The sequence below is a fragment of the Varanus komodoensis genome, unplaced genomic scaffold (genome assembly GCF_004798865.1).
Source record: "Varanus komodoensis strain SLA01 unplaced genomic scaffold, ASM479886v1 scaffold11, whole genome shotgun sequence".
Classification (NCBI taxonomy): Eukaryota; Metazoa; Chordata; class Lepidosauria; order Squamata; family Varanidae; genus Varanus; species Varanus komodoensis.
In genome coordinates this window covers 33,222,959-33,245,882 of record NW_025335317.1, presented here as the reverse complement: position 1 = coordinate 33,245,882, position 22,924 = coordinate 33,222,959, and the positions used below count along the sequence as shown (strand labels likewise).

The window sequence follows — 22,924 nt, the reverse complement described above, 5'->3', positions numbered from 1 at the left end:
ATAGCTTTCAAAACTGGTAGCAAATCTCCAGGTTTTTCTAGTGCAGCCACCAAAGTCAGCAGCACAGCAGCAGGAACATACCCATGGATGGGTCCAGGGAGTGATAATGTCCCCAAGACCCTCCACAGCCGCCCCTCTTTGATCTAAAGAGGCAGTTTTCCTCCAAAATCTATACTAGAAGGGTAAGCAGCCTGGTTCCCTCTGTATATTTGGATGTCGACTCCCATAATCCCCAGGGGGCACAGTCAGTGGGCAGGGATGATGAGAGGTGTAGTCCAAACACCCAAAGGGCACCATGGTGTCTCCCTCTGCCGTGGCAGAATGGTTGGGGGGTTACCCAAATGGGCCACGCGGCCGTTGCTGAGTTTGCTCTTGCTGGAGCTGAGAAACGTGGGGTGGTGACGTGCTTTCCTTTTCCACAGGGCATCAATCTTTCAGGTGGCCAGCGGCAGCGAGTGAGCCTGGCCCGTGCCGTGTTCAGTGATGCCGATATTTATTTGCTAGATGACCCTCTTTCAGCTGTGGATTCACATGTAGCCAAACACATCTTTGACAACGTTATTGGACCAGAAGGAACACTTAAAGGAAAAGTGAGCCCAGAAAGATCTCAAATTGTGCATTCTTGCAGCTGTGCTCCAATTCAGTGCTTCAGTGCTCCAATTCAGGTGGCGGGGAGGGGGGATAGGGGACTTCTTCATGAAATCTACAGGCCCCAGAGCTGTTTGTAAAATGAGAGCTAAGTGTCTTGTCACAAAAGTGAAGGGTGCCAAGATCCTTCCACCCACCCCCAGTGAATGTGGGCGGACCACCTGCGTATAGAAGGCACTGGAGAGCTGGAGGCACGCAACCCCCCCAAGGAGCATGGGAGTTGGGGACCCAGTCAAGCCCCCTTGTAGCCCTTTAAAATGGTAGTGAATGTATCCATCATGAGAAGGGAAAAGGTGGCACTCCTGTCCCTTGAGCTCCAGTTTCCTTCTCACTGGTGCAAAGGAGCGCATCCTGCGTTCGCTAAACACGCACCAAGTATTTCCTTCTTCAGAGGACAAACAGCATCTGCAGCGGGTGGAGAGAGCTGCATTACCTAGCCCTGTACATCAGCCTTCCCAAACTGATGCTCTCAGAGGGTTAGAAATGAGCTCCATGGCCCCCTGCTGGCTGGGGATGTTGGGGGTTGTGGTCCCCTGTCTCAAAAGCACCAGGTCGGGGAAGGCTGCTATAGGCTATGCACTAAGGGTGGGATATGTAGGCTGTTCCTCTCACCCCCACCATCCTGGAACACCCCCACATCCTCTTGCTCTTGAACTGAATGTCCGTTTCTCCTTCCCCCATTGGTGTCTGAGGTCTGCTTTCCAGGTCTCTGGAGGGAGCATTTATTTCCTGCTGCTGTTCATTCCATCTTCTTTGCACCAGTACCTCCTTCTGGGACGGGTCCTTGGGTGTGGGGGGATGTTTCCCTCAATCCCGCCTTGGTTCCAGCATCCTCTCCTCTGCTGTCCTCCACTGCACCTGCTGTATCACCTTTCATTCCCATTACCACTGTGTCTGTGCTTGCTGTTTCCACTTGGCTGCCTTTTCACATACCCTGTGATGCGTTTTAATTTTACTCCAAGTCACAAATGCCCAGATGTTGCCAGGGACAGTTCACGGTAGCTATCCAGTTGATGACAAGCAGCCTAACCCGTCTTAGTGCTAGCCTGCCTTATTTAGCAAGGTATCTCCTGATTGCTGTGTTGTTTCCATTTTCAGACTCGAATTCTGGTCACCCACAGCATCCAGTTTTTGCCTCAGGTGGACCACATTCTGGTTCTTGTGGATGGTAAAATCTCCGAAATGGGGTCCTACCAGGAGCTTTTGAAGCAAAATCAGTCTTTTGCAGAGTTTCTCCACAATTATGCCCCCGATGAAGACATAGAAGAAGATGAGCCAACAAGTGAGGAGTCCCATCTTCCTCATTGGTCTTCCAAAACCATCATTCTGCTAATCGCATCTTGCCAGATTAAATGGCCAGAGGCAGTTTGCAACTGTATTTAAAATATGCTTGTGTTTTTGTTTAAAGAACATCAAAGGGCAATCCATATATGTACAAATGAAGCTCTTTAAAAAACAGATAGAGGAGGGAGCAAGGCTACCTAGCACTGAAGACACTGTTTTCTTTCTCAAGTTTGCCACAGAAAGGAAATTAAATGGGCCAGAGACTGTTTGCAGTCTGGCCTTGTCAGGTTTTCTGCTCGGTTGACATCCAGGGAAAAGGGCCGCAGCCAGGAAGCGAAGTGAGGCGCCCTGTTTGTCTGTTCCCTATAACTAGGCTCTCCTGCCTCCCGCTACGCGCTGTGTTTATCCAACTATCATGCTCAGGTACTGGGTTAGGACAAGTGCCACAGCAACATCCGTCTCTCCCATTGCTTGCCTGAAAGGATGATCTGTACGGCAACCACGCTTCACCATGTCCCTTTGGCTCCTTGCTGTCACATGAGGGGACACAATGGGACCCTAGTTACACCCATTCAGTGGAGGGGAGCTGGCAACCTTGCACCTGCTCGTCAGATGCAACTCTCAGGGTTGCTTAGAGGCCCAAGTATGCCGAAGCCTCTGATTCTCCCCACAGAGTTGCACTTCCTTTGCGATTCTTCCTCTTTGCAGCTTAGGAGACGTTGTGCTCTACACAGACTTGCTAGAAGACTAGTCAGCAGAAAGCCCAAAGCAGCTAAAGATTTGCTGTTGCTTTGCAGTAGTGGAGGATGAGGAAGTCCTGCTTGCTGAAGATACACTCAGCAACCACACAGATCTGGCAGATAGTGAACCAGTGGCAAATGAAGTCCGCAAACAGTTCCTCAGGTAAACCCAGAGCCTGTTTTAAAGGCACTACCCTGACCGCGCAAATGATAACACACCTACTCATCCTTCGGAACAGTCGCTTAGCTCACGGTGGGTCTCCTTCTCCTCCTTTTTTGAAAATTAGGCAACTCAGCGTCATCTCTTCCGATGGGGAGTGCCCTAACAAAATGTCAACAAAAAGGAAGGTGTGTGAGAAAAAGCCACCCGAGCCTCCTGTCCCGAAGAAAGGTCCTTCTGAGAAACTAATCCAAGCAGAAATCATTGAAACAGGCACGGTGAGGAAGCCTCGCGTCTCCTACATGATGGTTTGTTATGAGGCATGTGGAATAGCGGAACAGCGGCTGCCTGAAACAGCAGCACAACAGTGCGAGACATTGGATAGTTCAGAAAGGCGTTTTCTCAGTGCTCTTCCAGGAAAGGAAGAGAAACAGTGTAATCCTTCCCAAAGTTCTCAGTGGGGTGAAAGGAAGCAAGGTTTAAACTGAATTGTCTTGAACAATCACTCTGCCTCCTAAAATAGATGCCCCTCTATGTTAATTAGGACTGCTGGCAACTCAGGTTATTCTGCTTCTTCTCATTCCACACCTCCAAATAAACAAACCAGAAGAACTGCATGGGAACAAGGAGCTAGACCATGTGGACCTTTCTAAGACCATAGGCAGATAAGGAACCCTTACAAACAAAAGCGCAGTGTGTTGGAGTATATGAGTGTGTGTCACGCCGGCATCAGCTGATGGTCCGTCCTCCTGGGATGCGGGGCTTTGTATACCTGGTGGACTAGCACCAATCAGCTGGCATTTACCTATGCTCACAATACTTATTTAGGTTTAGGGTAGGCACCAGCTGAAAAGTAGACACTTGGGGTCACAGCATCACGGTATTGCATTATGGAACCTTGCGATAGAACGTGTGCCCAGGTGGAAGAATAATTCCTAACAAGCTACTGTTGTAGTCTCATTGGGGTAAAGAAAGATCGGTCATAAGTAGATATACAGAAGTGTTCCCTGGTGTTTTATCACTGCTCTTGACAAGGAACACAAATGAACACAAGAAGCATCATGGTGGGACATGGTGGAATCTGCTTTGTGTAGCCTCATGAAAAAGGAATCCTGTGTGGACATAGTTTCTGTAATAGTTCAGAATTTATTTAATATGAGGCATCTGTTTTGTACCCCTTTCTATTGCTGCCATAGCCTCCTTGGGGTATTTTTTGGAAATGCTTGCATATGGTGATTATATGATTATATGGTTTCTCAGTTCGTAGTTGGTTGTCTGGAAAAAATCTGCTTCTGGCAAGCTGCTAGGATTTCTGTGAGAATCAGGCATCAGCTTTGTAATCTAAAGGAACCCGCTTTATTCCAAACTGCAGGTCAAGCTGACAGTTTTCTGGCAATATATGAAGGCAGTTGGCCCCTTCATTTCCTTATTTATATGTTTCCTGTATGCCTGTCAAAACGGTGCCTCCATTGGGGCCAATGTATGGCTCAGCGACTGGACCAATGACCCCGTGATAAATCACACTCAGCACAATGTGAGCATGCGAGTCGGCGTCTATGCTGCCCTGGGTCTCTTGCAAGGTAAGCTTGTCCTTTTTTACCGCTTCTCCATGGAAGATGGTGGGTTCATGTGGCCTTGATGAGGGTGTTGGTGGAGGGTTTCCTAGTGGTACAGAAATGGTGACTCGTCAGTATCTGATGCTTTCTCCTTAAGGAGAAAACACTGATGCCGCAGGAGTTTCAGGGCAGTCCCGACGGATGCATCCAAAGCCCTGGGCTGTGTTCATGGTTCTCTCCCATGCATGCATTGAAGCTTGGTTCAATAGATTCAATCTGCATGCATGGGAGAGAACCATGAACACAATGTTTATTGGACTGTGACCAAACACAAGATTGAGGTTTAACTGGAGGCCTTTTAAGAGTCCCTCAACTCTGGTGATGATAATCACAAAGTTAAGAAAATGTTGTGGTCCGCAAAAGATAAACAAGTTAGAACAGTCGTCCTCAATCCTGCAACATCAGTTGCATACAAACTTTTGCGTAACTAACTGTGAAGTTGTAAAGATGAGGTTTCCCCTGCAATTAATTATTAGAAACCTGCATAATAAATGGTGAAGTCTGAATTGTTTCTTATGAAAGAGAAATTGTCAGGTTGCTTTGGGAGCAGAAGCACGTGCAATTCGGAGGGTTGTAGCCAACCCTGGGGAATGGAAACCACTGGTAGGACCATTTCCCCTCAGCCCTTCAGCCACTGTGCCGCCTCTCGAAGGTCTGAGGCCCTTTGCAGTAGATTTGGGACATGCAGGGGTGAGGAGATCCAGGGAAGGTCCAGCCGCATGAGCCAAAGTCTGCTGGCACAACAGTGGACTGAAGCCAGCGCCTCCTGTCTCTTTTGCCCATTTTCCTTAGGGCTCCTGGTGCTGATCTCCTCTTTCACCTTGGCCCTGGGTGGCATCAGAGCGGCTCGCACTCTCCATGCAGCCCTGCTGGAGAACAAGCTCCACACCCCACAGTCTTTCTATGACACGACGCCAACTGGCCGCATTATCAACCGCTTCTCTAAGGACATCTATGTGATCGACGAAGTCATCCCGCCAACTATTCTGATGTTCCTGGGAACCTTCTTTACCTCGGTGTCAACGATGCTTGTGATCATAGTTAGCACCCCGCTCTTTGCTGTGGTGATCGTGCCGCTGGCAATCCTGTACTTTTTTGCCCAGGTAAGAGGAGAATAAGTCCGTTTCTGGTTTGGGCCACTCCACTGATTGACTGATTTTATTTTTTTACTGAAAGGTGGATAGATAAACTTTCTATTGATATTGCCCAGTTTCCAAAATGGCAGCCACAATAAGTACCTAGACATTGGCTGTAATTGCTTCTGAATGTAGAAGTTGACATTCTTTTCTGCAGCAAAAGCAACCCATGTTCAGTGTATTCCTATCCATGCTCATTTGCTTATTGAGAGGATATCTGGAGCTTCCCACATATAACCCATAGTTTTATGTCTGTCTGTCTGTCCAGATCACTTCATAGACAGACAGACAGACAGACAGACAGACAGACAGACAGACAGACAGACAGATGATATAGGCCATAGATATATGGCGTTTTGACCATAAGATCCTCAAAGTAGTATACAAAACAAACATCAAGGCAATTTAAAATAAAGCAAACTGAGCCCCAAAACCTCCACCAGAATAAAAGCAACTGCCATTCCTTAAAAACCAAGACAGTCTGAACAGAATCTTATTGCCCACCAGTGACAAAACAAGGAAGGGGCTAATCTTACCTTCCTAAGGAGGGAGTTCATAATTTCTAAATGACACCACCTCAGGCTGCTGGTGGGGGTCATGCATTTGAATGTTCCTCCATAAAATCGATCGCATCCCCATAAAGACGCTCCTGCCATTTCACAGAAGGCTAGTCTTCTTCCTGACATGCTGGTTCACCATGGGCAGGATGCTTGTATGCTGGAGCATTTAAACATGCAAAGGTCTGTTGAGATCTAAAATTGTACAGCCCTGGAAAAGCTCTGCCATTGAAGTTTGATCCATCCCAAATTGTCGAGAGGTTTCAAAAGGAGAATGGGAGGGAGAAAGAGAGAGGGAGAGTTCAGAGAAAAGATCCTGGGATTATGTACAGCTCCACTTTCTCACACCAAGGGTGTGCTGTACATCTGTGGCATGATGTACTAATGCTTCAAGTCAAGTAAGGTTTTGCTTTGTTTAATCTTTATGCCTTTGAACTGAATAATACCAGCGGTTCTATGTAGCTACCTCTCGCCAGTTAAAGCGGCTGGAATCCATTAGCAGATCCCCTATATACTCACATTTTTCGGAAACTGTCACGGGAGCGAGCGTCATCCGAGCTTACAAAAGAGAGAAGTCTTTCGTTTACATCAGTGACACAAAGGTGAATGACAATCAGAGAAGTTACTATCCTGGGATTGTATCCAACAGGTAAAAACAAGCTTAGATTTATTTTAATGTTCTACTGTAGCTTAAGGTCTTATGCCCAGCACACCCCAACTAGCTATGGGAATGGTCATACTGTTTCCTGTTTAAATGTACATAGAATTTTGCCTTTAAACAAACATATTGTATTGCATGGTTTTAATTGTCGTAAACCACCCAGAGAGCTTTGGCTTTTGGATAGATCAGAAATGTAATAAGTAAATAAATCTTATTTCTAATTTTTGAGTTGGCTAACAAGTATTTTCTTCTTTTGCACTCCACACTAACACATCTGTATTTTCTCATTTAATAGGTGGCTGGGTGTTAGAGTTGAATTTGTAGGAAACTGTGTCGTATTTTTTGCAGCCCTTTTTGCTGTATTGAGTAAAAACAACCTGAGTCCTGGCCTGGTTGGACTTTCTGTATCTTATGCCTTACAGGTGCGTAGAACATGTTTTGAAAGACAACTCATAAGCAGAGGAACAGAGTCCTATTATAATGGGATTTTTTTCCATTTATGCAACTTCCATTTTGCAACTTCTGTTGTTGTGAGGGAAAATTAGAACCGGGGAAAGATGGATCAGATGGGGTAAGAAATGCAAGAAAATGGGAAGGACAACACGAGGAACAAAAGGGAACTTTTTGTGAAGGCACTGAAGCATCACTTGTCTGATCAATTCTTTTCATATTAAAGTCCTCATGTGTAATTCGTTCTACTCTGTGCAACGTGACAAACAGCACAAGCAGTGCCTTTGAATGTTTGCTTTGGTTAAGGCAGCGAAGATAATCAAACCATTAATTTCCTCTTCACTGTCGTACATCTCCAGGTAGGCCTGCCAAGGCCTCTTGGTATTTGACGAGAAGCTAACTAAAGTTTTAACACTGTCTCCAGTATCCTATCCCCTGAAGGGCATTTAGTTAAGGATGGCATATTAGGGTAGCCACCAGCATGGGCAATCTGCCAAGGACTTAAGCACCCTTTCAATAAGGAGCAAGGCCATCAACTTTAGTAAGATCGTGATGGATTATTGTGGCTTAGAAATCTCGAAGAGAAAGACTGGGTTTGGTGCTAAAAAGTGCATTGCAATCTTGGATAAGGAAATTGCTTTGTGAAATTCTCAGCCCTGTTCTGAGGCATCTCATCAGATCAAAGGATTTGAGCTGTACCTCCCAGCTTCAAAAACTATGAATGTTGATTTGGTGGAAAGGAGAGGCACACTGATTGAATCTGTATCCCAAGTTAGAATGGGATCACACATTTAAATTGGCAAAGCTATAAGGTCAGACATGATGCAATTACATTAAATGGAATGTAAGAAATAGTGATTTTCTTCATAGTGTATAATATTCCCTTAGAAAGTTTCAGGAACACTGAAAGTATAGTACTGAAGGTGGTGTAATTTACTGAATGTTTGCATCCTCATTTCGTATAGAAATTTGCAATAAGTTTGGATACTGGAATATCAGGCCTATCCAAATGCTGCAGCTGTAAGCATGGATCGCTACAGGGTCTAGAGCAGGGATACACAGCTTTATTGTGGTCACCATAGTTACCTGAGGCCAGCACTGAACCCCCCCAACCTGTAGCCGCATATCCGTATTCACCACTTTCTGTCCCCGAGATATTATTTGTGTGTGCCCACACTTGTGCATGTGTGATGCTAGCATTGTGTGCAGCCCTTGAAGCCAAAAAAAGTTGAGCACTGCTGGTTTAGAGGCCGAGTTCTCCCCTCCGGCTTGGCCTTCCTGAAGGAGGGGAGGCAGGAGCTGATGGAGGTAGAGGACAGCGGTGAAAGACACCCATGTTTCTGCCCTTTTATGACATCATCATTGCCTTCTCTTTAACTTCTCCTCCATCACTTTTTGTAGCCACAATCTTCTTCTCAAGCAGGTGATCCATTTTTATCATTGCACAGGTAACACTGTCTCTGAATTGGATGGTACGAATGACCTCTGATCTGGAAAGCAACATCGTGGCTGTAGAAAGAGTGAAGGAATACTCAGAAACTGAAACTGAGGTGAGCTCCTAAGAGTCTGGATTTTCCTTCTGGAAACACAAGTTGTTAAGAAACAAGTTGTTTCATTCTCACTAGCTAGGCTTAAATGCATTTTTCCTTTACGTGGGTTGTAACACCAATGTATAATTCCTAGTGCTGTAGCTGACTCTAAATCCATTCTAATACATAAGCATGAACTACCACCTTTGTTAATGAAGGGTATTTGGCTTATAGACCACTTGTGTAATTTGATTGTGTTCTGTAAGCAAGGTGTTTTGGCACTCCTGAGACAGATATGCTGGTTCTCATGATCAGAGTAAGTCACCTTCACTTGTGTAAATCACAGCATGTGCCACACATGTGCAGGGCACAATTTCCCTAATTACCCACCCAGGTGCAGCTAGTTGTACTGCTCAAACCCAGGCAGCTTGTTGGTGGGGGAAATAACCTTGCAGTAACCCATGGATTCTTGTAGGGTTATTGAGGGTTTCCCTCTCCTACCAGCCATGCTGCCTGGGTTCAGACAACATGGCAAGCTGCCCTGGGCACGTGCTCTGTTTTAAATGTAGATTGTGCAAATTGTCCTAATATACTTTCTTGGTAAAATACCATGCAAGTTTTCAAACTATATGACTGCTCGTGTAGAATCCAAATGCTGCAGAAACAGCAGACTTCACCACAAATGCAATCAACATTAACCACGTCACACAGGTAATAGGTGTGCTTTGCTGGACACTGCACTATTGAGCGTTGAGAATGTGGGATGTGATCTGTCCCAGTCAAAGCTGAGTACTTTGACACCTGATTTTCAGTTAAGTATTTTCAGCTCTACCCTGATACAAATGGAATTTAAAAGTGTGTGTCTTTGGCTGAGTTGCACCCCTACTAATTAGACTATCATCTGCCTGTTATTTCAAAAATATCTATGCTTTCAAGCAATGCACTCCCTGAGTGTTTGAATAGTTGATACATTCCATTCTGCCCCAGTGAAGAGAGATATGAAACTTGAAAGCTTTCATGATTGCTTATCAATAGGAAACAGATCTGATTAAAGACATAATGCTACTTATATTTTTATCTCTGATATCATTTAATACAAACACACACACATCTCTCAAAGATTAAGCCTTTCAAAGATTATGTACTTTGCATAGAGTGGAATAATACTGGTGGAAAGAAGAGATAGTGGTGTCCACCGTGTGACCATCTAGTCACACAAGTTGTGATGTACCTACTGTACAGACCAGTAAATGCTCGCATCATCTGTGCAACTCATCCTTGGTGGTGGTGCACACACAGTGGCCGGCATACGATGGAGCAGCACTTTGTCACCCTTTACATGATTCCCCAAGCAAGCAATGTGCCTTTGAGGTCTATGTCAGTCCCTGCTGCTGATGAGCTATTACTATTCTATACTATACTACCTTTGATATGAGAATTATTACCATAGGGCTAACGCAGGATGATATAACTCTCTTCTACCCACCCTCCAGGCTCCCTGGATAATTGAAGGCAAAAGGCCACCGGATGACTGGCCCACCCAAGGGGAAGTGCAATTTGCAAACTATTCTGTAAGGTATAGAAAAGGCTTGGACTTGGTGTTGAAAGACCTCAGCCTGAATGTGAAAGGCGGAGAGAAGGTATGATTTCCATAAAGCTGCTTCGCTGCCCTCCATGGAATTACATTTTCTGCCCGTAACCGGAGCACGCACGCCAGCTCTTCTGCTTCGCCCAGTGCACACGCAGCAGCAGCAGGAGGTGCCCTATCGGTCCCTTTAGTTCCCTCCTGCCTGCGGTTCATCAGGGTTCCCAGTGGGGGTCTCCCCCAGCCCTACCTGATGGTGCTGGGGACTTGGACCTTGGGCCTCCTGCGGCTGGAGCAGGCGTCCCAGCCCCGAGCTGCAGCCCTCCTCCTGCTCTTGTTGAGCCTACAGGTTCTGCAGCCACAAATCCTTAGGTTTGCTTAGAGTCGTTTGGAAAGTTGGTTATGGTTAAACAGGGAGAAATAGCAAGAACAATGGAGAAGGGCTGTACAATTTAGAGAAGCAGAAGAAATGGTGTTGTCAACGATACCGTAATGAAGATGTGGGAGAAAAATGAGCAAAAAGCGGAGCAAATATATATTCACTAATCAAAATAAGATGCAATAAAGCGTAGAAAGGAGTACTAGAACACACTTTATTGAGAATGCCAGTGAGGCACAGAATATACCTTTACAGGTGGAAAACATTCCCTACCACACTTTTTTTCCTGAAGAGCGCTTCAGAATGCTAAACGTATCTTCTGCTTTATTATAGGCAATTTGGTACTTAGGCGCAAACATTTCATATGTGAGAGAAGTGGTGATCTTTATGTATCGTACTGTCACAATGGAAAGGTCACTGCACCTTTCATACAACGTCCTGTATTTTTGCAAAGCTTCTGACTGGCGACTGGCATTCTCTCAGTGTATCTGAGGCCGTATTTAGCAGTAGAGCAGGGCATGTTCTTGTGTTTCTGTTGGCGTGGACTTAAAAGTTCCACCTAGACCTGGGTGGTGGTGATTTTCAAAATTGAGGGACAGTATATCATAACACAGCACACAAACTGACCAGGTTTGCATAACCATGGAGAGGAAAAGCCACAACAGCTTATTTCCCTTTCTTGTGTGTTGGTTGGTTATCAGGGTGGGAATTGGCATAATTACCTGTGGCTGGCCAGGTCAGGTGAACCCAGCCAGAACGCCTTGTTGCTCTGGGTAACGGCAACCAGGTGATTATGCTAATGCAAAAGGGAAAGAGAGATTCTGAAAATGACCTCCTGCTTTTTCTGGAAGCTTCCTCTGGCTCAGGAACCTGCCAGGAACAGAAGAACACCATTGGGTAAAACCATTCTTTTTCATTTTAGTAAAATTCAGCAGGGTCCTGAGATTTCTTATTGCTAATGGTAAAAATCATTTATAGGTATATACAGTATGTATGTGTATGCACATGTGTGTGTGGTTATGTGTTCATATGGAAATGGTGTTTATATAATGTTCCAGTATTGTATTTTAAGGTGTTTGATGTTTGTAAACTGTCCAGAGAATTTTGGCTGTTGGGTGATAAAGAAATATAATAAATGAAATGAATGGAAATATAAATAAATCAAAAGGTAAGTGATAGTCTTTGTAAATCTGCATTTTCAGGGATAAGATGAAGAGAAAGAACATTGTCCATAAACTGATCAAGCTTTAGGGATACATTGCAACCCTGCACCTGAGCTTACAAAATATTTTCCTCCTCTTCTAGTGGACCCATTACTTGAGTTTTAACTGAATATTGTCCTCAATTCTTTAAATGTCTATGTATTAGGTTGGGATTGTTGGAAGAACCGGAGCTGGCAAGTCTTCAATGACACTCTGCCTCTTCAGGATCCTAGAGGCCGTGGAGGGTGAAATCAAGATCGATGGGCTGAGAATTGCAGATATTGGCCTTCATGACTTAAGGTCTAAGCTGACTATCATTCCTCAGGTGGGGCATGAGAGAGATGCTATCTTTCAGTTCACACAGCAAACTGCTTCTTTTTGTAAAGCAAGTCGCATACAGGCTAGGTCAGACTATCAGTTCAAGCCTAGTAATTCCATGGCCTTGCTTTAGAACCGTTGCTTTGAAATGGGGTAGCCATGAGCTGGGGAGCAAAGAAAATAAGTCAATTGAGTTGTGCCGAGAACAGACCAGCACTGTTCTCGGCAAGTCCTGTTAAGCTGCACTTTAAATCCAGCAGGTGCAAATTGTTCTTACACCTTTTGTCTCAAAAGCACACTCAGAGGAGGAGGAGGTAGCAACTTTGTCATTCCACTGTGCACTTTAACCCTCCAGATTTATCTTCTGAATTGTCCATTCCTTGTGCTGAGAGCTTTTAGTGGATAACATAGTTATCTACTTCTGCACACTCCACCCCAGAAGGCATTTCTTGTTGTTAAGTTACAGTGCCAGTGTTACAAAAGGGTTAAGAGTATAGGACTGGGGAGACCCAGGTTCTAGTCCCCGTTTGGTGATAAAACTCAGTGGATGACTTTGGGCCAGTCAATCACTCTCAGCCTCACCTACCTCCTAGAGCTGTAGTTGTGAGGATAAAATGGAACTGTGTAGGCCATGTCAGACTTGTCACAAGAGGGGAAAAAGGCAGGGTATAAATGCAGAATTATAATGATAGTATCACTTGCTGCCTTGGGGGATTTTCACCCTTAAAGATGGCATGTAAATATTTTAAATGAATCAATAAATCCAGCACAAACGGTGTAATATTCTCATCACCATGTAATGGAAAGGATTGGGTCTAAGCCAATGTCAAGACACAACTCGTGTTGTATGACCTGTTAGAGAGAGAGGTAGAAACTCAGTGCAGGGCTGCTGAAGTGCTCGTTTCTTGTTACCTGGTAAGGATGACTACAATAGTTGAGGTTGCAGCGGGAAAGAAGTTACTTTGCCAGGAAAGGCATTTGGGAGCAGGAAATGTGCTTTAGCAGGAATGAATGTACTACGTGTAACTCAGTGAATATTGTCTTGTCTGTGTTCATTCAATTGGTAATGATTATATACTCCCACACAAATCTTTTGTCTGGAGACGCCTGTAGCCTGTAGTTTAGGACACCCCTATAGAAGAACAACCAACCTGGACAGTGCAACTGTTTTACAAAGGACTCAGGAGATGACAAGCTAGCAACAGATTCTTACACAGGGGAAACCCCTTTCCTCTTGTTATCCTGTCATTGTGGTACTTTTGCAATTGAGATGGGCTTTTTGCCATAGGTTGGAACAAGCCTTAGTACAAAACATGGTTCCTGATAGTGGATGGTAATTATCACCTCAATGTAGATAAGAATGTGGTTAGTGAGGCTGAAACTGTGCTGAATTGATGGCACAATGGTAGGACCTTTGGCTTCCATTCCTGAAGGTCATGGGACTCAAGTGTTGCTCAGATGACTGTCTTGTGTCCCTGAAGCAGTAAAGGGTGTGGCTCACTGGATTGTGGAAATGAAAAGAAATCAGACATGTGTTGGGTATAACATCACATCCTAGGATCTTCCAGGCCACGGGAAAAGACTTGCCTTCATCACATTAGTGAATTAAAATTTGCCTAAGAAATACTGAAAGGCATTCTTTATAGTCCTGGATGACTTGACTTTAGAGTTGTGTTCTAACAGAATTGTGATTGTTTTGTTAAGGATCCTGTTCTTTTTTCTGGAACACTTCGAATGAATTTGGATCCATTTAATAAATATTCTGATGAAGAAATATGGAATGCTCTTGAACTGTCCCATTTGAAGAGGTTTGTTAGCAGTCAGCCAACTATGCTGGATTATGAATGCGCAGAAGGAGGAGAAAACCTTAGGTAACTCACATACCATTCAAGGAATACATATAATAAATGGAACCCTGCAGCACAAGCTCCTGTCCTGTCCGGTGCTTCCCTAGTGCACTAATTTGAACTTAGAAATGACCTATCCAGGCTATGGGATGGTTCTGCCTACGCCTTTTACCCATCTATCTTTCCTTCCTTCTCCAGCCATTTTATTCCATTTCTCCTCCCATTTTCTTATGCCCGCCCCCAAACCACTTGATCACATTTGGTCAGCACCAGGAATAAATATGCTTTTGAATAGCTGCACCCCAGCTTTGGAGCTCTCTTGAGGGTACTTTATTGCAAAGTCTGCCCTTTTTTTAGGAGGGCTTTTGGTTGAATATTTTAAATGTTGGAACTTTTATACATAATGTTTTATATGATAGTTAATCTTTCAGTGGCATTGTCATAAATTATTATTCTTGGCCTTCTGAGGAAAGACAGAATCAAAATATTTTATTTACAGTGGAATCCTATCCATGTTTAGACAAAAAAATCCTGTAAGTCCTTGCCATGTTTCATGCTTTTTTTAATTTCTCAGCACGTGTAGTATTGTGCACTTAATTATAAATGTTACAGGGAACATGTAGCAGCCGCCGACCCACAGCTACAGAAAAAGTAGTCCCCATCATGTTCAACAAGCCACTTTGGCTGGGCTCACTGCCACAACAAGCAGTTCTGTCTAGGGTAGTTATCCAAAACCCCCGGCACATGACCAGGGTGGGTGTAGGGCGGCAGTGGCAGCAATAAGCCCTGGCTTATTTCTCCCTTGTGATTGCGCAAAGCGAGTCAACGTATTCATTCTGCTTTTCTGAACTTTACTGGTGAATGCATAAGAGAGATATGGCTCTGCAAGAGCCATGTGTCCCCACAGAACCTCAGTCGGAGTTTGTTTTTCCATGCCACAGCCTGACCTGGCCACTAAACAAACAAAATATTTCCACCTGCTTTCCCAGTGTTGGCCAAAGGCAACTTGTTTGCTTGGCACGTGCTCTCCTGCGCAAAACAAGAATCCTTATTCTGGATGAAGCGACGGCTGCAATCGACCTTGAAACGGATGACCTCATTCAGATGACCATAAGAACACAGTTTGAGGACTGCACTGTGCTAACAATCGCTCACAGACTGAACACAATCATGGATTATACCAGGTAAGGACATGCAGCAGAATGATCTTCACATTTCTCCATAAACAATATTGTATTAAGGGCCTATTGGCTAGCTTACTTCTTCCCTGTCTTATTTCTTCAGGAAGCCCTCATGCAGGGCTGGAATTCATTCCACAATCAGAGTGGTCGCAAGGCTTAAGTCTTGTGTCCTGTTTTGGGAAAACATCTTTAAAGACCATTTGACTCAAGTCTGTTGGAGCAATATACTTGGCCAACTTACTGGCAGAGATAATCTAGATCATGGTCCTCAAACTGTGGGCCGGGGGCCAGATCCGGCCCGCCATGCCCACTTACCCGGCCCGCCATGCCATTTGGACCCGTCACACGTGGGCCCATGTGCACACCTGCTGCTGCCCACCTCACCCCACATGTGGGAGGCAGCGGTCTGCTCACTCAGAGAAAACATTGCTGCCTCATGTGCCCGCCTGGCAGCGCGTGCCGGCCCTCACGTCACCTCGCCTCCCTTTGCCGTGTGCGCCCGCCCACCTGCACCTCGCCTCCCCTCGCCGCGCATGCAGGAGGCAGCGGTTTGCTCGCTCGGAGGAAACGCTCTCCAAGCGAGCGAGCCGCAGCCTTGTGTGCCCGCCCCACAGTGTGTGCCTGCCCCCGCCTTGCCGCACACGCGCCCGTGCTGTCCCCGCCCCCTCGCCGGCCCGCACACACCACCGGCACCACCTTTCTGACCGCGCCCAGCACCAGCACCTTTCCACTGGTCCCCTGGTGAAAAAGTTTGAGGACCCCTGATCTAGATGATCACCCAGTCAGGAATAAGCAGGCTACTGCAAACAAAACAGCATATATTTGCACCAGCTTCTATTCCTAGAATATACGTGATGCCTTTGTACCATATCCTGGATGGTCACTGGTTAGTGCAGCACTTCCTGGCTTTGTTGCAAGATGCCCCTCATTGTAGAGGAAATGATCCTTCTGCTGTTCCTGGCAGCAACTGTATAGATAACCTCAGGAAAGCCTTAGGAGCATGTCTGCTGCCTGGCGGGGATGCAGCCACTCTTTGTCAAGCAGCAGGCTGGAATTCTGACGGCGGATCTACTTATGAGTAAACAGCTCCATCTGCTGCTTCATGTGACAGGCTGGGGTGACTGCTCTTAACTCCTTTTCCTTCTGGTTCTTTGCAAGTGGGCAATATGCACTAATAAAGAACAGCAGAATGTTCAGGGAGGAGAAGCAGGCAGCTTGCCCTTGCCCTTTTTCCTGGAAGGCATTTAATCATGCATTTCATTGTATCTGTCTCAAGGATGAGCCTGTTCATTTGGTCACCCACCCTGCAGTACCAAAGTCATCAAGTAGACTTCAGCAGCCTGGAGGGAAGAAATAGGGGAGGCGCATGGGGAGACCCAGTTGGGAGGAATGGTAGAGCTCCTATTGGAAACACACTCAAAATAATAGGAATGGTGTTCTTCATCTGCAGCCAAGCCATTATTCAGCTAATGGGACCAGGGACAGCAGTCCTTTCAAAATACTACAGAGGAAACTTAAATGTAAACAACAGAAATTTACCATTCATGTACAAATCTTTGCAGAATGCTTTGCAATTTTTTTCTGTTAACCTTCTTAACAGTTTTATGAGACAAGCACTGGTACTGGAGGTAAGAAGTGAAGTTGGGTCTGACTTGCCCAAGATAGTGCAGCAAATTTTATGGGAGAGATGCAATGTGATCCCAGATTCAGTTCTTGTGCACTGTAAACTTACTTCCCACCAAACCAATTAGAAATAAACTTTTTTAAGGTGAGAAAGAGGTCCTTGTAAAATTATAAAAGCTGTTGGATTCTGCAATTAATGCCAGATAGTGTGACAATGGAGGTTTCGATCAGGGTTACCTCTCTTCAGAAAGGTATTTTTCTGAAATATAATAAACATTTTCCCTCTTGTTTTGCAGAGTCCTTGTTCTTGACAAAGGAACAATTGCTGAATTTGACACACCCTCCAGACTTATAGCATCCAGAGGAATTTTCTATGGTATGGCCAAAGATGCAGGATTGGCATAACAGGATAGTTCCTACATATCATCAAAGGACTTGTTATTGGGGTGTGGGTTTGGTTTTTTTTAAACTCCAAAGCAATATGCGAATGTACTGTACTTTTCAAAACAGCATTTCTACCAGATTATGATACAGGAGCAAACTTGTGAGGACCAGAAAATTTAATTTTGTATTTTTATTTTCTACATACTGAAGTATTTTTTTAATTGACAAACATCCTGGTGACACAATGGATGTGAATATATGTGTACTATGTGCACATACATATGCATAGCACTTAACTGTATTCTGTTTTATTTCTAGTAAATTACACCTGGTGATACAAAAAATGCAGTCGTATTTCATTGGATCAGTTTTCAGTTATGTGGAAAGCAACAAAGAAAAGGGTAGCTGGGGGATGTTTCCAAGAACAAGCAGTGAAATATTTAATTTTTTAAAGAAAATTTGCTGTTTTCCAAAAATATATCTTTAGCACATACACTTTAAAGGCCTGGCAAAAAGAAGAGGCATTTGCAGTCCCTGGTAGAGCGAGTCCAATATATTTCTAATAGGAGCACACTCCACAAAAAGGGGACACTATCCAAAATTAATCTGAATTTCCCAACCCAGCTAGATGCAACCAGACCTGGAAAGACAGTGTGCCTTGAAGTGGAATCCTTCTGTGCTTTGAGATAACAGCAAGAATTCATCTCCCTGTGGCCCTGGGTAATTCCCGATACAACTCTAATCTGTTTTTGGAGATAATCGTAGGTATTCTCTCCCTGCCAACACCCAGTATTGGCAGGGCTTGGCTTGCAGGGCCTTGGAGGTGGGGCCCACAGAAGCCTCAGTGGGCTGGATGTGGGGGTCTCCAGAGGTTCTGCAACCACACACCCATAGAAGGAAGCGCCTGCATTTATATATTTGAACCAATGAAAAACTCTGTCTGTGTGGTTCCCCCCTTTGACCCAGCAACTGAGGCTGTGTGCCTGTAGATCCCTTTTTAAAAACTAAATTGTGATGACCAACTCTTTCTAGAGAGAGACTTACTGGTGGGGTTTTAACTTAAAGAAAGGTTTTGCACATGCTACAGTAGGCCAAAGTGCCTGTTCCTAATGGGAAGCAATTTTACCTTCAGTGGTGCTGGTACCAGAAAAACAGCCTCATTCCTTGACTCACATCATTGCTGGGGTCATTAACTCTAACCCCAAGCTGTAAAGCAGTTCAAAGGTTAACACGAGTACCTTAACTTTAGCTTGGTAACCTCGCCTGCAAAAACTAGAGCTATTTCTCACTTCACTGTAGATGTCTCAATGATGTTGCCATATTTGTGTTTCCATATTCTGGACAGCTAAAGTTTCTCAGTCTTTAAGGGCTGTTCCATATAAAGCATACAAGTTATTGAATTGTCTCCCGTAATGACTGTGTGCGAAACAGTGGCAGAGTTCCTGAGAAAATCTTCAGGGCAAAAGAACAAATTCATAATTTTACTCTCAGCAGGGACAACTAGGGAAAGCACACAATTAACATTATTTAAATGAAATCAGGCAAAAAAAAAAAAACACCCCACATGTGAAAGGCAACAAAATTTTATTAAGTGTAAAAAGGATACAACACATAGGAAACAATCTTACACCTAAACCATTTGGTTAATTCTTAATTTTAACCATGTTGTTTATGTAGCAATGCAGGAAGTCCTGAATCATTTATATCCACTGATGTTAGAAAGAAGTATATAGTTGTTATTAGGTTAATAATTTGGTTAGCAAAGCTAATAAAATCCTCTGTTATAAATTGCATAAGTTATACAGTACAAAAATAGTTCTCTGAGTGCATAGAAAGATGCCAGCAACTGTGCTGTATAATCAAGACTTGTAATATGTTAAGTAATACTATGGCTAGTCAATAGAGCATGTCAGTTTGTTTACCCACTTATTTGGATTCCTGGAAATATCTGCTTCTGCATGAGAAGCCTAAACCTTTGCAGTTACAATCCAGCACTGTGTGGGGTACACTTAAGCTCACTAAATCTGTGCTCAGTTGGGGTCTTCCTCTTTTAAGAGTTTGTTCCTGAAAGATGCTGAACTTTCTAAGGTAAATCTTATAGCAGAAAAGCACATTTTCCTTCAAGTACATACAGAGCAGCCGAGCATATACATACACTGATTTTAGGCACACACTGAAATGCTTTGCAAAATCAGAGTTAAGGTGCCCCTTCCTCAAACAGGTCCTGGGCCTTTTAAACCTTGAAAAAAAATGCCAGTTAAAATATGTTATCCAAATCTGGCACCTGTTGGGGAAGATGGATGATGTGGACTCTTGCAATATTTCCATTTATTTCTATACACACAAACCAAACATCTATGGTATAGAGCAACTGTCCCTTACCTGCTACTCTCCACATGTGCTGAACTACAACTCCCATCTTCCTCTGTTAACAGTTGTAGACCAACATATCTGGAGTGCACCAGGTTGTGGGAAAGCTGGGAAAGGTGAAGTGAATCCATCCTAACAGGGAGTCATGCTATTATATTGGGAGCTTACGTCTCCAAAAGCTTAGGCTATGTCACAGACTGTTCACAGACATTCAGCATTTTCCTAAGACCTGTGCTTGTAAAGCCTATGGAGGTTCAAAGTTTAAACCCAGGTAGTATTATACATACCAATACATTAGGTCCGGGATGTGCTCATGTCACAGTCTGCTAACACTTTCATTGTATTTGACTCTTTTTAATCTTGAATGTATACAAGTGAGTTCACAATATTGTCATCCCAGAAATTTAAATGGCTTATCTATTAACATAGTTAATTTTAGTCATCTGATTTACATGTAAGTTATAAATCCATCTAATTGCTACGGTATCAACAAAGGTATTTTAATGATGGCAATAGTTTCTCTTGACATAATCCAGGCAAACCATCTATTGTATAGATCCTAATCTTGCCTGAATCAAGAGCTATGCATATAGATTGATTGTTTACAATAACACCATTGACTCCGAGCTCCCTTTCAGAAAGGGCAGCTCAGATTTTAAAGCCACATTTTACAATGTTGTGGTTAATTAATTATATTAATCACAGTGATTATAGTTTAAGCCCTAGCCTGGGCATGTGACCAACAAGGATCATTAAAGCTAAATATCATCTGACAATATTTATTTACGTATTTAGGCATTTATATTCCGTTTATTAGCATAGAGCTCTCAGAATGGTTTAAATCCCTCTGCCAGAAGAGCTGAGAGAACATGGAAACATACTGCTCAATTAATCAATTGGGTTTGGCACAAAAGGGACAGGAAGGGTCATGCTATCCACTCCTGCTGTACAGGACAGGGAAGAGGCTTAATATAGAAACAAAGAAACAGAGCGAGTCAGAAGAGACATCTAGTCTGATCCCCGGCTCCACTCCCGACATGCCCACCATGTGCATGTCTAGCCTATCCTTGAACACCCTCACCGATGGGGCTTCAACCACCTCCCATGGAAGTCCATTCCATGCCCTCGGGGTCCTAACTGTCAGGAAGTACCTCCTGGCATCCAAATTGAACCTTGGTTCCCTGAGCTTGGCTCCTTTGGAGCGCGTTCTGCCCTTCTCTGCAGGGGAGAACAGGTCTCTACCCACCTCCATGTGACACCCCCTCACATACCTGTATGTTGCCAACAGATCCCCTCTGAGTCTCCTCCAGGCTGAAAAGACCCAGTTCGCTCAGCCTTGCCTCATACAGCTTCCCCTGAAAACCGGCCACCAACCTTGTGGCCCTACGCTTCACTGACTCTAACCTGGCTATATCCTTCCCGTAACGAGAGACCCAAAACTGAACACAATTCTCCAGTTGCGGGCACACCCTAGTCATATAGAGTGGCAGTAATACCTCTCTCAATCTAGAAACCACACTTCTGGCTATGCAACCAAGGGTGGCATTCGCCCTCTTGACCACCGCATCACACTGCTGACTCATGTTTAGCCTGCAGTCAACCAGCATCCCGAGGTCCCTTTCACAAGTGCTGCTCTCCAGCCACTTGTCCCCTAACCTGTACTTATGACACCCATTCCTATGCCCCAAGTGCAAGACCTTGCACTTATCCACAATGAATGCCATCCTGTTGCCCCCTGCCCACTTCCATAGTCTGTCCAAATCCTTTCAGTTCTGGAATAGCTGCTGCTCAGTTGTGGCCACTGCTCCAGTTTTAGTATCATCTGCAAATTTTATTAGCAGACTGTTCAACCCCTACTTCCATGTCATTGATGAAAAGATCAAACAGGGTCGGCCCCAGGACAGACCCCTGGGGGATCCCGCTTGTCACTGGCTGCCATCCTGATGATTCCCCACTAATGGTTATCCTCTGCTTTCGGGTCAGTCAACCATGCCCTAATCCATCAGACAGTGCATTGGTCTATCCCAAAACTCACTTTATCAACCAGGATATCATGGGGCACTTTTGTCAAAGGCCTTGCTGAAATCCAGGTAAACCACATCCACTGCATCCCCTCCATCTAGCCACCTTGAAACCACAAGGTTTGTCTGACAGGACCTGTTATTGCAGAAGCCATGTTGTGGCCACCAACCTCCCTTCCCTATCTAGCATCACTAGATCTCTCTCTCTTATGAGCCTTTCCATTGTTTTTCCTACAATGGAAGTAAGGCTAACTGGTCTGTAATTCCCCATGTCCCTTCTACTACCCTTTCTGAAAATTGGGACCACTGATGCCACCCTTCAGGCCTCTGGAACTTCACCTATTCTCCATGAGGTCTCAAAAATGGAGGCCAGCAGGCATGAGAGAACCCCTGCCAACTCTTGAAGTACTCTTGGGTGTAACCTGTCAGGGCCCGGCACCTTTGTAACATCCAGTGCCCTGAGGAGAGCCTCAACTTCTAGAGGGGTGACTCTAATCTGTGCCCCTGATATATACTACTAGGTACAGTACAGTAAGCCTCTTGAATGCTGCAGCTAGCTTAATGCTAAACAATAAAGACCCTCTTAGTAGCATCATTCATTCCATTCCCTTTTGGGATAAATGGGCTGCTGGAGAAAGCCAGAAAAGATCCTGGTTTCTGAAATTTGTAATTGCACAGAAGGGCACTCTTTGCCAGCCTGCCCCATATGTAGTCTCAGAAGAGAAGGGCAGGGCCCAATGAAGTGTGCCTCTACACATTTTCGGGAATTAATGCTACAGAGTCCTGGTGAATAACTCGCTTTGCCAGTTGGTCACTCTGGGACAGCAGTGGTAAGTAGCCAGGACCACGAGAGTTGGAGGGGCTTGTAAGCCATCTCAACAAACCCCTTGATCAAGGCTAGAAATCCAGAGCTAGATACTTCCTTCTCTCTGCCAGAGAGGAGGGGGAGTGTGCACATAGGTAAGAAGAGAGGTGTTGCCAAGAGGGGGGGAACTCCCCTCTTACAGAGAAGCACTTCTTCCTTTTATTCCTTGCAGATTAAGGTCAGTATCTGAGCAATAGGTGGCAGTGACTGGAAAAATTATTCCGGCAGCTGGGCAGAAGCAGATGGCAGCCCTCACTTTTTGGATTGGACCTGATAGCCATGTGTGTGTGAATGAATGAAATAAACAGATTACACCTTGTGGATTTTGCAGATCCATGAGAAGAAACAGGCCAAAAACTAGCATTCTC

At 44.6% G+C, this 22,924-nt stretch overlaps 1 protein-coding gene across 6 annotated transcripts in view; it reads left to right on the top strand.

Annotated features, from left to right (window-relative positions):
- Window positions 1–17,644, top strand: part of ABCC3 (ATP binding cassette subfamily C member 3) — a 73,829-nt gene extending 56,185 nt beyond the window's left edge. For 3 of the 6 annotated variants that reach the window (XM_044419982.1, XM_044419979.1, XM_044419983.1), the window contains 14 exons: window positions 423–590; window positions 1,747–1,930; window positions 2,730–2,835; window positions 2,960–3,110; window positions 4,205–4,412; window positions 5,241–5,551; window positions 6,591–6,790; window positions 7,098–7,224; window positions 8,701–8,802; window positions 10,275–10,421; window positions 12,114–12,272; window positions 13,970–14,136; window positions 15,102–15,296; window positions 17,213–17,644. In XM_044419982.1, coding sequence (XP_044275917.1) covers window positions 423–590; window positions 1,747–1,930; window positions 2,730–2,835; window positions 2,960–3,110; window positions 4,205–4,412; window positions 5,241–5,551; window positions 6,591–6,790; window positions 7,098–7,224; window positions 8,701–8,802; window positions 10,275–10,421; window positions 12,114–12,272; window positions 13,970–14,136; window positions 15,102–15,296; window positions 17,213–17,321 — 2,334 coding nt within the window. In that variant the 3' untranslated portion in view covers window positions 17,322–17,644. Of the gene's footprint in view, window positions 1–422; window positions 591–1,746; window positions 1,931–2,729; window positions 2,836–2,959; window positions 3,111–4,204; window positions 4,413–5,240; window positions 5,552–6,590; window positions 6,791–7,097; window positions 7,225–8,700; window positions 8,803–10,274; window positions 10,422–12,113; window positions 12,273–13,969; window positions 14,137–15,101; window positions 15,297–17,212 lie in introns of those variants that run through there. The other 3 variants (XM_044419980.1, XR_006413725.1, XR_006413726.1) reach the window with 3 other exon arrangements.
- The last annotated feature ends 5,280 nt before the right edge of the window (window positions 17,645–22,924 follow it).